A 16,146-nucleotide genomic window follows, 5' to 3' on the forward strand; every position below is an offset into this window, starting at 1 on the left:
GTAAATCACTGTAGAGTTTACCCCCATGATACAAACTTTTCCAAGGGGGGACATATGTAACGGACAGGTCAGTCACCACTCCTGTCCATCACCATGGAACGCTGATTCAGGAGCCAATGGCTGTATGGAAGGGACGGAACTAAGGAAATATAAAAAGAATGGAAGTCAGTTAAAGATCAGTTAGGGATGAGTTAGGGATATGAGTTGGAGAAAAGCAGTTTAGGCAGTTAGGACCAGTCTTGTGTTAGAGAAGGGTAATAGAGAGAAAGAAAATAAGACAAGGAAAGTACAAATCTTGTATGGTCTATGGTTATGATTGGAAAGAGTTAGAAGTGAAAAGAAATGAATAAACAGTATAAATAAATAATTCAATATTCTGGCCTACTTCAATAGAATGTATTTCAAAAGACACCTGAACTCCAAGTAGAATCTACAAAGACAAAATTAAAGTTACTCTATAGTGATGTATCATGAGAAGGCAGGACTGACTGGAAAAGACAGCAATACTAAGAGAATATGAAGACTGTAAGGAAAACTAAATTGAGAAGGACTGATATAATAAAGGAAGTCAGAGCTTCTACTTTTCAAGATGTAAGCACGGCTCTTAAGGGTATAACTTTTCAGAGGTCCTTCATGCATTGCCTTACTATAAGTCAAAAGAACCTGACAACACATAACAATAACAAATTAACTCAAGATGTTAGACACATTGAAGAGTCTTGATCCTTTTTTTATAGTTTTGTGTACATTTTTAATACTTCAGGCCATCAGCATAACAAACTCAAGAAGCCTTGATAACCTTCCCTATAATTATTTAAATTACTGTGTTCCACATTCTGTTTCCCCAATGACCCTGAGAAACTTGGGTGCTTTTGTTTCAAAACAAGGAGCAAACACTCCTTAGTCTATAAAATCTCCACTGATAACATGCAAGTCTGAGAGACGGAGTGAACAGCACTGCCAGTCTAAGAGTCCCTGTTTCTTCTGCCAGGAGTGAGACCGCTGTTGGTGGCTGGAGAAGACCATGAAGGGGTCCAAGGGAGGTGAATCCCAATATTGGTCAACTTTCTGTCAGATTTTGTTGATGCTTTGTTCTTCCCAACAGGATATGACCCCTTCCGTCTGTGATTGGAGGACAAGAGTTCAAACTTCTTTCCCTAAAGCTTCAGATGAGACGATTCTTGGGCACTTTGTATCCATTACACTTGGTGATTATGCTCTGAAGACCTTTGTGAAATACCCAGATTCTTCTGCAGTAAATGGTTTGTAAGTAGTTCTTTTTCACTGCTTCATAAATGAGAATGTAGAGTGAAGCCAAGGGCATTTCTTCTCTTCATTAAACAAAGTATGTAATTAAAGCTGTTGGTTGTCTTGTTGCCCTCTAAACGTTGAGGACGTACATGGTGTTTAATCACCTAGGATCCAATTGAGCAATACTGCATATTTTCGTAATGATGGTGTCCAACTGTCTGATGCAGGTTTGGACATATTGCTAGAAGACATCAAAGGGGCCTGCTTTCTGAGCTCGGACTGCTCTGTGGCGGGCATGGGACTTAGCCAGGCTAATCCATATGGTGTGGCGGGTAGTGCGGAAAAACATGTAGTCTCGGTGTGTCCCATTTGTAATTCATGTAAGCCAACAGCACATCCAACCTCCCAGCTTTGGGAATCATGCGATTACAGGGCCAGTGGTGGGAAGATGCGCTGGGTCCCTTCCGGACCAACAGTCATCAATTAAAGATGTCTTGAGGTCTGGCATGTTTACTAGCGGCCATCCGGGTTCCTCCTGTCTTTAAGACCACTGGAACCTGGGGTCAGGGACTCACCCATTGACTGATCAAGGGTTATTTAGATGCCCTGCCTTCACCTGTTTCCGCACTACAGCAGGCCCCTCCTTTGACGATGTTGCCGATATACAATTTGATCTAATTTAATAAAGTGTAGCCCGTATTTAATCCATATCATTGTCTTGAGTCTTTATACCGGGACTGGGTGGGCAATACTAGACCAAGTATGTTCTCTATTAACAATTTCCTCAGGATCACTTTGCCTGCTAGAAATCTAGACTGAGACATTACTTTTTATTTACTACTATTAATCATTTAGGTACTTGTTATCCTTCATGTTCCATCTTATCATTCATTCAAATCTTTATTGCATATCAACAGATCATTTAAAATTTTAAAAGAAATTTATACGCTGCATTAAAGCAACAGTACTAGCATGCCATTGGTGTCAGTAAAAAAACAATGAATTAAAATAATTCTAATAGTAATACTTTAAAATGGGGCTGTAAATATGATTATTATTTATTTAAACCATTTTAGCTGAATCCTCCTAAAATTCAATGATAAACCTTAAAGATAACATTTAAATTATATTCCATATGGTTTTCTACATATATTTATGGCAATTGACACAAATAGTTTGCAAATACTTAGCTCTAGTTGTAGTGGATTTAAAAGCAAATATTGTGACTCTATTTATTGTATGTGAATTGGATGTTTGTAATAACAAGCTCAATTCCTCTGGGATGCTTCTATCTTATCGACCATTTATGTTTACTTAATTCTGCTTCTGAGGGCTTCCTCAATTCCATTTGCTGACTCTTTTCTCCCGTCTGCCACACATGTAAGCCATCATTTCCATTCCCCTCCCCTTCATGGATAAGTTCACCATTTGCTTTTCTTCTGCTGCTAACTTTTCCATAAGAGGGTTGACAAATTCACTCTCCATTGCACTGTATTTTTGCTTGTCTCTTCTGACGGTTTTTGGGATCTAAAAATATCCTTGTCTCCCTTTGTTTGCAGTTTTTGTTATTTAATTTCAATATGCCTTGTTTCCTCTCCCAATCCTTGCCATCCCCCTTGGAGATGTTCTAGTATCTCTCCCTTCTTCCCTTTGAATCTCAACTGTATCCCAATGTCTTTAATTTGTTCAGATAAGTGATCTATATTTCCATTTATATCTTGTAATCCAAAGACAAAAATTTCTTGCAGTCTTTTCCGGGGCTTTAAAAGAAAATTGCTCCATAGTTCAAAGAACTCCAGTTTTCGACAAGTCTCTTTCTAGCTTTGTTTCCAGCAGAAGTAAGACATAATAGATATTCATGAATGCAGCTTATATCCTGGAGCAAATAAAACTTACAGTTGAATCTTTCTCTCTGGTCCTCATAGAGTCTTTTTCTGGTTGCTTCACAGATTTAAATAAGACATAAGACATAAGAAATTTATTTGTCATTGCGCTCACAAGTGGGTGCAACGAAATGAGGTGCTCTTCCCCAAGGTAAAACTGGACAACACTACAAAAAAAGTTAAAATATACACAACTTTCACCATCCAAATATAGATACCCCGTTTTCTCTCAGCAATTAAAATTCCACCAAAAACCTATGGCCCCGCATTTAAACTCAATACTGCACTTGGGTAAAAACTGTTCTTGAATCTGCGTGTCCTTGCTTTCAATACCCTGAATCTCCTTCCTGATGGTAATAGTTTAAAGAGCTGATGTCCCGGATGAGAGGAGTCTTTCAGTATGTTAGATATCTTCCTCTTACATCTGTTCTTATACAATTCTTCCAAAGAGGGGAGTGAACAGCTAATGATGTTTTGGGCCGTCTTAATCACCCTTTGAACTGCCTTTTTCTCTGCCACTGTGCAGCTCGTGAACCATACACAGAGACAGTAGGATAATATGCTCTCAATCGAACTCCGATAGAAGGTGATTAACAAACTCTCAGTCAATTGTTGCTTTCTAAGAATCCTTAGAAAATACAACCGTTGTTGTGCCTTCCTGATTAACGCAGCGGTGTTTGCACTCCAAGTCAGGTCATTTGTTATGATAGTCCCAAGAAACTTACACTCAACCACCTGTTCCACACAAACTCCATCTATATACAGTGGCTGAATGTCTGCTCTTTTTCCCTATAGTCCACTATGAATTCCTTGGGTTTTTGGATGTTAAATAAAAGATTGTGTTTTTTTGCACCAGCGGGATAGCGGTAATACCTCGTCCCGATACGCAGACTCATCATCCCCAGAGATAAGTCCTACTAGTGTAGTATCGTCTGCAAATTTGATAATCCTATTACTGGGATGGTTATTGGTGCAATCCGATGAATAAATGGAGAACAGTAGTGGACTAAGGACACAGCCTTGTGGAGTGCCAGTGCTGAGTATCTTGTCAGTAGAGATGTAGTCATTCAGTTTAACCCTTTGTGGACGATTTGTTAAAAAATCCAAAACCCACAGACAGATAGAATCTGGAAAATCAAGATCTTTAAGTTTGTCTATTAATCTGTGGGGTATAATGGTGTTAAAAGCAGAGCTAAAGTCCGCGAACAGCATTCTTACATAATTCCCTTGTGTTTCCAAGTGGGATAAAGCCATATAAAGCACAGTATTGATCGCATCCTCGGTTGATCTATTTTCTTTATAAGCAAACTTTATAAGCAAATAGTCATCTAGTCCTGCTGCCGTAGAAATGAACACTTTCCTCCCCCCACTTTTCTTCCTCCCTCCTATCCTTTCTCTTTCTCCCACTCAAGACTCAAGTAAGGAGGCTGTGCTCGGCCATCCAGTCAGATATAGTCACTTTCTCTCCCCGATTACTTTCACTTTCTTTGTGATTTAAGTCCTTCAAAGATCTATATGAAAAAAAGCAGTTTACTTCAAGTTCTATTCATGGGGCATTCACAGCTTAGTGCCAAGATGGCTCCCAGATGATTTCTGTACTGAGACAAAAAAAAAAAAAAAAGACATCAGAGAGAAGAAACACCAGAGTCCCCTCAATCGAATTTTGGTGCTTCAGACTTTCACCTCTCCTGGTAAAAGTCCTTTCGCCCCCAAATCTGGAGCGAGTTGAAATCTAAGGGTCCCAGTCTGTTTTGAGAGCCCTCCTGAAACCCAACCAGTTTCGCTGTGATGAAGCCCTACCTCCTGGAATCACAGAATCTGCTAAATGCAGAAAGCAAGAATATGTCAGGGGGCAGAGGAATGAGAGACAGCTTGGAAAAATGGTGTTGCGAATCAAGAGAGCCAGACTACAGAGGAGAAAAGACGTTGGAGAGATGAAGGTCTGTCCAAAAGCTTGAAAGAAGTAGGAAAGATGGTCAGAAATGAAAGTTAAAATTGTCTTTTATAATTCCCTGACTTCAAAGGGAAAGATTTGAAGGCAGGGTGTGTTCAGGAAGCGCCTCGTGGAAATCTCCCTCAAATTGCTCTCCATCTAAAAAGTTGGGAGGAGTACGATGTCTTCAACGAACACAGCAGAGAAGATAAGTCCACTGGAGAGAACAGCATCAATGTTTTGCAGAAGGGGATGTGGCCCATTCAGTTCTACTTCACAATCTTTAGAGCAACTTAGCCACTATGTCCAGCAGTAGAAAAAATAAAATTGCTGTATCTGTGGATCATTCTATTGATAGACATTTTTCAGTCATTCTTCTGCATGTTTTTCCTGAGAGGGAATGTGGTGCCTGCTAAAAGAGTTATTTCTACATTTGTTAAACCTATAACTATAGTGAAGGGAAAGTGAGAAATGTGATATTTTGGGTCCTCTCATATCTAATGCTGTACATCTGTCAGACACAAAGGAGAATCATCCATCCATGAATCATTTTTCCATGATACAGATGACCACATCTAACTTGCTCTGAGGATGAAATTCAGGGCACAGTTAATAACATCATAATTGTTCCTTCAAGCAGAACATTGAGCAGTTTTGTGAAATTTACTTGCAGTGTAATTCCAAAGAACTATCAGCACATCTTGGCCTCTGTTTTTGCCATCCGCCAGATCAACCAGAATGCTCACTTTTTGCCCAATATCACATTGGGTTACAAGATTTATGACAATTCTTTTAATCCCTGGAGAAGCTGCTGGACCACCATGGATCTTCTCTTCCTGGGCAACGGGCATCCCCTCAATTACAACTGTGGCAGGAAAGCAAAAGTTCTGGCCGCTATTGGTGGGCTCACTTCCGAAAACTCCCAGCAGATGGCCACCATCTTCAGTATCTACAATATACCTCAGGTATGTCCACAGGGTTAGAAAACAGTAACCTCATGGAAAGGCCTTATTTGTCGCCCGATTGCATTGCTTTCTCATATTTGCTATCATTTGGTTCCACATGTAGAATTCATAATCCAAAGTGAATGTACAACAAGGTGCTGGAGTTTAGCAATCAAAACTTCTATTTCCTCATTGTGCTTCCTGGTAAATATTTAGTTAGAGGAAACGTAACTTTCATAAATATGTGGTGCATTTTTAATTTAAGAGTTATGATGCTTTCTCTTTTAGCTCAGCTATGGCTCCATCAGTCCTGCATTAAGTGACAAGAGTCGGTTCCCTTCTTTGTACCGGATGGTCCCCAACGAAGATGCTCAGTATGATGGGATTGTTCAGATCTTGAAGCACTTTAGATGGCACTGGATTGGTGTCGTCGTTTCCGACGATGACAGTGGAGAATCTTTCCTTCAGACCTTGAGACCATGGCTTGAACAGAGTCATATTTGCATTGCTTGGACACAGATGATCCCAATAATAACACAGTTCCTTCCAAAAGACGTCATATGGGAGAGGATGCGATCAATATATTGGACTCTTTCTCTGAGTGAAATTAACGTGATTCTTGTGAATGGAGACAGGCAGTCTCTGGAGGGGCTACGATTAGTTTTAGACATCTTTGAATTTCACAAAATGCAGCCTCAAAGGAGGGTGTGGGTGACCACGGCTCAGTGGGATTTCACAGCTTTATCTGCTGGGGTAAAACTGACCACAAAATCTTTCAGTGGAACCTTGTCCCTCAGACTCCACACAAACGTGGTGCCAGGATTTGAGAACTTTCTGGAGTATATGAACCCATATCAGGATCACATTTATTTCATCCATCAATTTTGGTGTACTGCATTTCTCTGTTCACTGCCACTTTATCACCTCAATTTTCCAGATCGGAAGACTTGTAGTGGGAGGGAGAAGCTGAGGACCCTTCCTGGAAGTGTGTTTGAAATGGGCATGTCTGGCCAGAGCTACAGCACCTACAATGCCGTTTATGCTGTAGCTCATGCACTCCATGCAGCCTATTCGTCAAGAGCTAAGCAGAAGTGGAAGGGGCCTGGAGAAAAATGGAGTCTCCAGCACATTCAGCCATGGCAGGTAACTGGAACTACGAAATTGAAGAAATTGTGCAACGTGAGAAACAGGAAATTATCAGGGCTTATTTTTCTTGTTGAGTGAATCAATCTCATTCAAAAACCAACAATAGATACAGTAAATGAAACTAAACCAATGCAATACCAACACCAAGAAGAATAGAGGAAAGTGTCTTTGTAGCTTGAACAACAAAATCACAGGAGAAAACAGACGTTTCACGTTTCTTCTGGAAGTGTGACAGACAAGAAGTTGTCAGTGATTGTCTCTTTTACAAATGCATCGAATACTTTTCCAAAGTTCCTTAATTTTGTTTTAAATGATCTGTTTTTTAAAATCCATGTTTCCTTGATGTAAATTAATTGTGGCTTAAATGAGAGAAATGTTTTAACTAATATAGCATTTCTCATCTGAGAACAGGATTTCTGTTTATGATTTTATGTTCCTCAAAGGAAAGCTGTAAGGATCGGGAGACACATCACTTGATAGGAAAAATGGGGAAAACTGCATTGGTTCATTGAGAAGCCCAAGAAATATCCCACTAGATATTATTTTCCCTCTTCCATTATGCTTTAGAGGGAATATTTTCAAATACTTCAAAACTCAAAGTATCAATCCATTTCCTGGAGTCTAATAAAGTTATATTTTTCTCCTCCAATCCAGCTTCACTCATTTCTAAGAAACATTCGGTTTAACAACAGTGCTGGGGAAGAAATATTTTTCAACGAGAAAGGAGACTTAGAAGAAGGATATGACATCATCAATTTTGTCAGGTTCCCCAATGAATCCTTCCAGACAATCCGGGTTGGAAGTGTGAACCCTGTGGGTCCTGTGGGCCAGAGATTTGTGTTGAATGGAAGTGCCATCACCTGGAATGAGAAGTTTAATCAGGTAGATATGCTTTTTCTTCATCATCGATCTCATTTGTGAGTGTACCTTTGGTACTGCTACGTGGTTGTGCTGATATTTTTCCAGAAGAGGCTAAGAACACAAGATAGAGAAATGTGCAGAATGGAATTACTTTACATTTGGCCTCAAGCCTGAAGCCAAATGGAAGGTAATTAGGGGATGAAGAACATCTGATATCACAGCTGGTATATTGTCACAGAAGGATAAAAAGGTCTTTTGAATTACCAATTCTAGCTTTGCTTTTCATTTAATTAATTAATTAATTATACTAATTTTCAAATACAATAAAGACATACTGAGAAAAAAAAAGATGAACAAACAGAAATACAAAAAAGTTGGGAAAGGGGGGATCTGGGGTGGGGAACGGATCTCCGCACGCTTTTCTCAATTCTTCTCAGAATCACTTCCTCCTTAGTTACTAATATTTAACATTTTGGCTGTTATGCAACTAATAAAGCATAAAGAAAACGGAAACCTTGAATATACATATTGTGATTCTGAAATTCAAAATTACATATTCCTAGTGTTTATCTAACAGAACGTCCCATATGGCTTTCCATGTTATTTTTTAACTCAGCTTGACTTTTCCCTTTGAGAGACTGAGAGTTTTCCCCTTTCAGCCATTTCAAGGGCTTTGTGTACCTATTATACCCACTTTACCCTGCAGTCTCTAACATTTTCGTCCTCTATATCATATTTCAGCAGTAGTTTATATAACATGGAAACCATACGATTGTCAGAAAATTCTTCTTCAAATTCAACATATTTCTTATCTTCTTTAAATCTTTCGGTTAACTGTACATAGGCAAACGACTGAAATTCATAATCGTCTTCTATTAATTCTTCTCTTACCTTCATCTTAAACTCTACCTTCCATTTTTAGAATATTTCCATTGTTGTTGTTTAGTCTTTAAGTCGTACCCAACTCTTCTTGACCCCATAGACCAGAGTAGGCCATGCCCTCCTGTCTTACACTGCCTCCTGGAGCTTGGTCAAATTCATGTTGGTGACACTATCCAACCATCTCATCCTCTGTTGTCCCCTTCTCCTTTTGCCTTCACACTTTCTGAACATCAGGGTCTTCTCATGGGATGGCCAAAGTATTGGAGCATCAGCTTCAGGATCTGTCCTTCCAGTGAGCACTCAGGGTTGATTTCCTTCAAAATAGATAGGTTTGTTCTCTTTGTATTACAGGGGACTCTCAAGAGCCTCCTCCAGCACCACAATTCAAAAGTATCACTTCTTCAGCGGTCAGCCTTCTTTATGGTCCAGCTCTCACTTCCATATATCACTACTGGAAAAACCATAGCTTTGACTATGCGGACCTTTGTCAGCAAGGTGAGGTCTGTGCTTTTTAAGATGCTGTCTAGGTTTGTCATTGCTTTCCTCCCGTGAAGCTGGCTTCTTTTAATTTTGAGGCTGCTGTCACCATCTGCAGTGATCATGGAGCCCAAGAAAGTAAAATCTGTCACTGCCTTCATATCTTCCCCTTCTATTTGTCAGGAGGTGATGGGACCAGTGGACATGATCATAGTTTTTTTGATGTTGACCTTCAGACCATTTTGGTGCAATCCTCTTTCACCCTCATTACAAGGGTCTTTAATTCCTCCTCACTTTCTGCCATCAGAGTGGTATCATCTGCATATCGGAAGTTCTTGAGATTTCTTCCGGCAACCTTAATTGCAGCTTGGAATTCCTCCAGTCCAGCCTTTCGCATGATATATTCTACATATAAGTTATATAAGCATGGGGACAATATACAGCCTTGTTGTACTCTTTTCCCAATTTTGAACTAATTAGTTGTTCCATATCCAGTTCTAACTGTTGCTTCTTGTCTCACATAGAGATTTCTCAGGAGACAGAGAAGGTGGTCAGGCACTCCCATTTCTTTAAGGAGTTGTCATAGTTTGCTGGGTTCCACATAGTCAAAGGCTTTTGCCCAGTCAATGAAGCAGAAGTAGATGTTTTTCTGGAACTCTCTGGCTTTCTCCATAATCCAGCGCATGTTAGCAATTTGGTCTCTAGTTCCTCTGCCCCTTTGAAATCCAGTTTGTACATCTGGGAGTTCTCGGTCCACATACTGCTGAAGCCCATGTCGTAAGATCTTGTACGGTAGTTGGAGCATTCTTTGGCACTGCCCTTCTTTGGGATTGGGATGTAGACTGATCTTTTCGAAATCTCTGGCCACTACTGAGTTTTCCATACTTGCTGGCTTATTGAGTGTAGAAGCTTAACAGCGTCATCTTTTAAGATTTTAAATAGTTTAACTGGAATGCCATCACCTCCACTGGCCTTCTTGTTGTTAGCCATGCTTTCTAAGGCCCATTTAACTTAACTCTCCAGGATGTCTGGCTCAAGGTGAACAACCTCACTATCTGGGTTGTCTGCGTCCTCCAAATCTTTCTGGTAGTATTCTCCAGTGTATTCTTGCCACCTTTTCTTGATGTCTTCTGCTTCTGTAACTTATCCTATCTCCCTTGCATCTTGTTTCCTTTCTATTCTCTGTGATTTGTAAGGCATTGTTGGACAGCCAATTTGCTTTCATGCATTTTCTTTTCTTTGGGATGGTTGTAATTGCTGCCCCTTGCAGAATGTTATGAGCCTCCATCCATAGTTCTTCGGGGACTCTGTCCACCAAATCGAGTTCCTTAAATCTGTTCTTCACTTTCACGGTGTATTCGTAAGGGATTTGGTTTAGATTATACCTGACTTGCTCTGTGGTTTTTCCTACTTTCTTCAATTTGAGCTTGAGTTTTGCTATAAGAAGCTGATGATTAGAGCTACGATCAGCTCCAGGTCTTTCTTTTCTTTTCTTTTCTTTTCTTTTCTTTTCTTTTCTTTTCTTTTCTTTCTTTCTTTCTTTCTTTCTTTCTTTCTTTCTTTCTTTTCTTTTTTTGCTGACTGTATAGAGCTTCTTCATGCTTGACTGCAAAGAATATAATCAATCTGATTTCGGTATTGCCAGTCTGGAGATGTCCATGAGTAGAGCGGCCTCTTGTGTTATTGGAGAATATTTCCATACGTTCCCATTTCCCTTTATATATAATATTTCCCTTTTCAACCATGCCTCCTGTGGGGACATCCATAATGGCTGTTTAGGTAAAAGTCTTAACTTATAGTGATCCCAAATCTTCAGTATAGTAGCTTGGCGTAAATGGTGGTTATTAAACTCTGCATTCACCTTTGCTTTATTATACCAAAAGTAATTACATCATCCATATCTTAGGTCATGACCCTCCAAATCTAATCAGCTTCTATTATTTATTGAGATCCAATCTTTTGGCCAACCTCCTTTGCATTAGACAAGAAGGAGAGATAGAGTTGGGCGTCATCTGCATACTGGTCAGATTGATCACCAATACACTGGAGAACATCTCCCAGCAGTTCTGTGAAGATGATGTTAAATTTAATTGCTTCAAGGAAATAAAAAATAATTTTAAATTTTCAAAATTACTTTCATTCAAGCAAATAAAGTCATTTTCTTCAAGCTTCAGATTGGTTCTCAAACAGAAAGGAAGCTTATAGAGACAGGGAGGATCCTTAAATTCTCCATTGAGTCATTTGGTCATAAATATGCATGGATCCACCATCAAGTAACTGATCCAATTTGTCTACGCTAGATGAGAACAGTAGTTGGACTCAGCCCAGAGTGTCTTTTGTGATTCCTGTTGTCACCATGTCTATTGTCTCTGGATAAACACAGCAAATTATGCAAATTCTATGGAAACACATCAGGATTCTGGCAAAAAAAATATACAACCCTTGTATTATATTTTAAAAGAAAATTAACTTCTAAAGGACAACGTTGTCCAGCAGAGTTGTTTCAAGTGTCAGGGGCTTAGTACATGCCCCACCAAAAGAACAAAATATCGACCACTCCACAGCCAGCTGTGAGGAATTTGCACGACACTTTGCAGATAAAGTTGCTCGGATCCACTCTGCCTTGGATGCTGTAATTGATATAGACTCAGTGGATATAACTTTGGCCCTGGTTTGTCCTCTTTTAATGGATGATGTGGACAGTATAGAGGTGAATGCCACCACATGTGTGCTGGACCCTTGGCCTTCCTGGCTCATAAAAGTAGCCAGAGGAGGAATGGCCGATTGGGTACAGGGAGTGGTAAATGCCTCCTTGCAGCAGGGTAAGATCCCTGTTTGCTTAGGGGAGGCAGTAATAAGACCACTACTGAGGAAGCCCTCCCTGGATCCCAGTGGATTGGATAACTACTGGCTGGTCTCAAGCATCCCATTCTGGGGCAAGGTACTGAATCGACAGACATCTTTTTTTGCCTTGGTGGATGACCTACACTGGGAACTGGACAGGGGGAGTGTGTCCCTGTTGGTTCTGCGGGACCTCTCAGTGGCTATCAATACCATCAACCATGGTGTCCTTCTGGGACATCACTCAGCGATGGGAATTGGAGGCACTATGTAAAGTAGCTCCAGTCCTTCCTGGAGGGGAGACCTCAGAAGGTGGTGCTAGGTGACTCCTGCTCAATGCCCTGGCCACTGGACTGTAGTGTTCCTCAGGGTTCTCCTTTGTCACCCATGCTTTTTAACATCTACATGAAACTGCTGGGAGAGGTTGTCTGGAGTTCTGGGGTTGGGTGTCACCAGTATGCGGATGACACCCCACTCTATCTCTCCTTTCCACCTAATTCCAGGAAAGCTGTCTTGAGTCCTGACTGTAAACCAGTGCTTGCCATTAGTAATGGGCCGGATGAAGGCAAAGAAACTGAAACTTAATCCAGACAAAATAGAGGTGCTACTGGTTAGTTGAAAGGCAGATGAGGGAACAGGGATAGTACCTGTGCAGGATGGGGTTACACCCCCCCCTAAAAACCCAGGTCTGTCGCTTGGGAGTACTCCTGGATTCATCCCTAACCTTGGATGCCCAGGCCTTCTCTGTGGCAACCCCAAGGCTATGCAACATGCTATGCAAGATAGAGGTGCTACTGGTTAATCGGAAGGCAGATGAGGGAACAGGGATGCTATCTGTGCTGGATCTGGTTACACCCACCCCATGAAAATTCAGCTCTGCAGCTTGGGTGTACTCCTTGATCCATCCCTAGCCTTGGATGCCCAGGTCTCGGTGGTCCATGGAGTGGATTTGTCCAGCTAAAGCTGTTCCACCAGCTGTGCCTGTTCCTTGAGATATTGAATCTGGCTACAGTGACACATGCCTTAGTTACATCCTGTTTGGATTACTATAACACGCTCTATGTGGGGCTGCTTTTGAAGACAGTTTGGAAAGTTCAGCTGGTGCAAAACTTTTCAGCCAGACTACTGACTGGGGCCAGCTACAGGGAGCAGATAACACACCTGTTACAAGAACCGCACTCGCTACCAGTCCGTTTCCAAGCCCAATTCAAAGTGCTGGCCCCTTCCCTTTTATCCTTTCGAAAAAAGCTAAAGACTTATTTCTTCAAAAAGGCTTTTAACAATTATAACTGAATTCCTGAACCTGTTTCAGAATGTATGTATGTATGTATGTATGTATGTATGTATGTATGTGTGTGTGTGTGTGTGTGTGTGTGTGTGTGTGTGTGTGTGTGTGTGTGTGTGTGTGTGTGTGTGTGTGTGTGTATGTGTGTATGTGTGTATGTGTGTATGTGTATATATAAATCTTCCTCTTCGTCAGGTGTCTCCAAATTGCAGCCTGCAAGCCATATCCTGCCTACCTTTCCACTTTATCTGTTCCCTTCTGCCCATAGCGTTCAACTCATATGGGAGAGAGGTGATGGGCTTCCGAGGACTCTGTCCTTGTGTGTGCATGTCTGTGTGTGTACCTCCATATGGGTGGGCAGACGTCTGTGCTTGCTGGGGTGCATGTGTATATGTGGCTGCAACTATGAGCACATTCCATTTGCCTTTCAAAAATGTGGAAAATATACGATGTGACCCTCATGTTCAAATGTTTGGAGACTCCTGTTCCTCAGATCATTTAACTTCTAAATAACCTTCCTTCTAAGTATCATTTAACTTCTTCCTGACTTTCCTTCTGATGATCATTAGAATACACCCAAGTCCACCTGTGTGGAGAGCTGCCACCCTGGAGAGAGCATGTCTGTCCAACTGGGGAAGCAGGTGTGCTGTTATGATTGTGTTGCATGCCCTAACGGGAGGATTTCACTCCAGATGGGTAAGTGAAGGAATCCAAAAGCACCTCTGGAGAAATACAGGAATTTTTATTGTCTCTCTAGTGACATTCCTGCCTTATTTCGTTAAATAGAAGAACAAGGATGTCTCCAGACAGTATTAACTTTAAAAAAAAATGCAGGACTCAAGAATCTGAATTGCCTCTATAGTGACATTTCTGCCTTATTCTTATAAAGTTAAGAATAAGGTTGTCTGAAGAATCAACTTTGAGAAAACAAATGCAGGACTCAATTAAAGGGTTATTTTCTATAATGTTTGTGTGACTCCAAAACTAAGACCGGGTTGTTTTCTTTCAGATGCAAAAGATTGCCAGGAATGCCCTGAGGACCAGTATCCAAACAAGAATCAAGACAGTTGTATTCCCAAAGCCCTAAGCTACCTCTCTTATGAGGAGCCCTTGGGCTCAGTACTGACTTGCTTGGCCCTAATCCTTTCCATGATTACTGTGTTGATGATGGGGACTTTCATTCAGTACCGCCACACTCCCGTGGTCAAAGCCAACAACTGGAGCATCACCTGCGCCCTCCTCTCCTCTCTCCTCCTCTGCTTCCTCTGTTCCTTCTTCTTCATTGGACAGCCTGGAACTCTCACCTGCCTTCTGAGACAAATGGTGTTTGGTATCGTCTTCTGTGTGTCTGTTGCTTGTGTCTTAGCCAAAACCATCACTGTGATAGTAGCCTTCATGGCCACAAAGCCTGGACATGGGATGAGGAGATGGTTTGGGAAGCGACTGGCAGGGTCAGTCATCACGGTGTCTTCTCTAATCCAGGCTGGTGTCTGTGTGGTCTGGTTGATTACCTCTCCCCCCTTCCCAGAGTTTGACATGCATTCTGAGACTGACAGAATCTTAGTTCAATGTAACGAAGGTTCAGACCTCATGTTCTATCTTGTCCTGGGCTACATGGGTCTGTTGGCCATCCTCAGTTTTTTGGTAGCCTTTTTTGCCCGGAAGCTGCCTAATACTTTTAATGAAGCCAAATTAATCACTTTCAGCATGTTGATGTTTTGCAGTGTTTGGGTGTCTTTTCTGCCAGCCTACCTGAGTACTAAAGGGAAATACATGGTAGCCGTGGAGGTTTTCTCCATCTTGGCTTCCAGTGGTGGCTTGCTGGGTTGTATCTTCCTTCCCAAATGTTACGTTCTTATTCTCAGGCCTGACCTGAACAACAAGAAGCAAATAGTAGGGAAAAATATGAGATACAGGTGAGAGAGAAATCACATCATCTTCAATAACTTCTTTGGAAAATTTACACAGACAAAAGAAGTAAGTTCATCTGAGTTTACAAAGTCTATTAATTAGCAGCATATTTTATAAGATTCAGGCCTTGCGATGGTGTGCAGTAAGTCGCTTGCCTGTGAGGGAAAATATCAGATGCGGATATAATCAATTTGTCTCTCCCCTTGAAACACTGTCAGCAAAACAAGGGAGGTGGCTCATTGGAATTTTTAATTTTTAATTTATCCATTTCAAAGAAGATTCAGTTGCCAATCCCTTGAACCTTGGGACACAACCCTGACATGTGGGAATGGGAGCCATTATCCTGATCGTCCCTCATTTTGGTCATTCTTACTGTGTTATTTTCACTCAGGTCCTGAAGAAAGAAATGTGACCTTATTGATATCACCTATGACAATGGTCTCATTCTAGTGTGTGGTTCTCTCTTTGAAACCCCTCCCCAGCTGTTTTAGACTTCTCCTCCCATCATCCTACTTCTGATAAGGTTATTTAGGGCTTCTGGAGGTTACCTCCAAAAAATCTCCAACGCCAATTGCTATGAATGAGAATGTAATCTCTCTAGGATGAGAACATGGAACACAGAGTTCTGTTGACTCCAGCACTTTCAGACGTGAGAGATCTTTATTCGCTCCCTTACCAAGCTGTGAGGACACCTGTGTTCCATATTTCTCAGGACCACCATGAAAGAACCAG

General features: G+C 41.1%; 1 protein-coding gene across 1 annotated transcript in view; it reads left to right on the plus strand.

Moving 5' to 3' along the window:
- The first annotated feature begins 5,888 nt into the window (after positions 1-5,888).
- LOC110070690 (vomeronasal type-2 receptor 26-like) overlaps positions 5,889-16,146 on the plus strand; it is a 33,906-nt gene continuing 23,648 nt past the window's right edge. Inside the window, exons 1-2 of the mRNA XM_078378775.1 lie at positions 5,889-6,032; positions 7,812-8,039. Of these exons, the coding sequence (XP_078234901.1) occupies positions 5,889-6,032; positions 7,812-8,039 (372 nt within the window). The remainder of the gene's footprint in view (positions 6,033-7,811; positions 8,040-16,146) is intronic.

This window comes from Pogona vitticeps, chromosome 6, assembly GCF_051106095.1.
Source record: "Pogona vitticeps strain Pit_001003342236 chromosome 6, PviZW2.1, whole genome shotgun sequence".
Taxonomy (NCBI): Eukaryota; Metazoa; Chordata; class Lepidosauria; order Squamata; family Agamidae; genus Pogona; species Pogona vitticeps.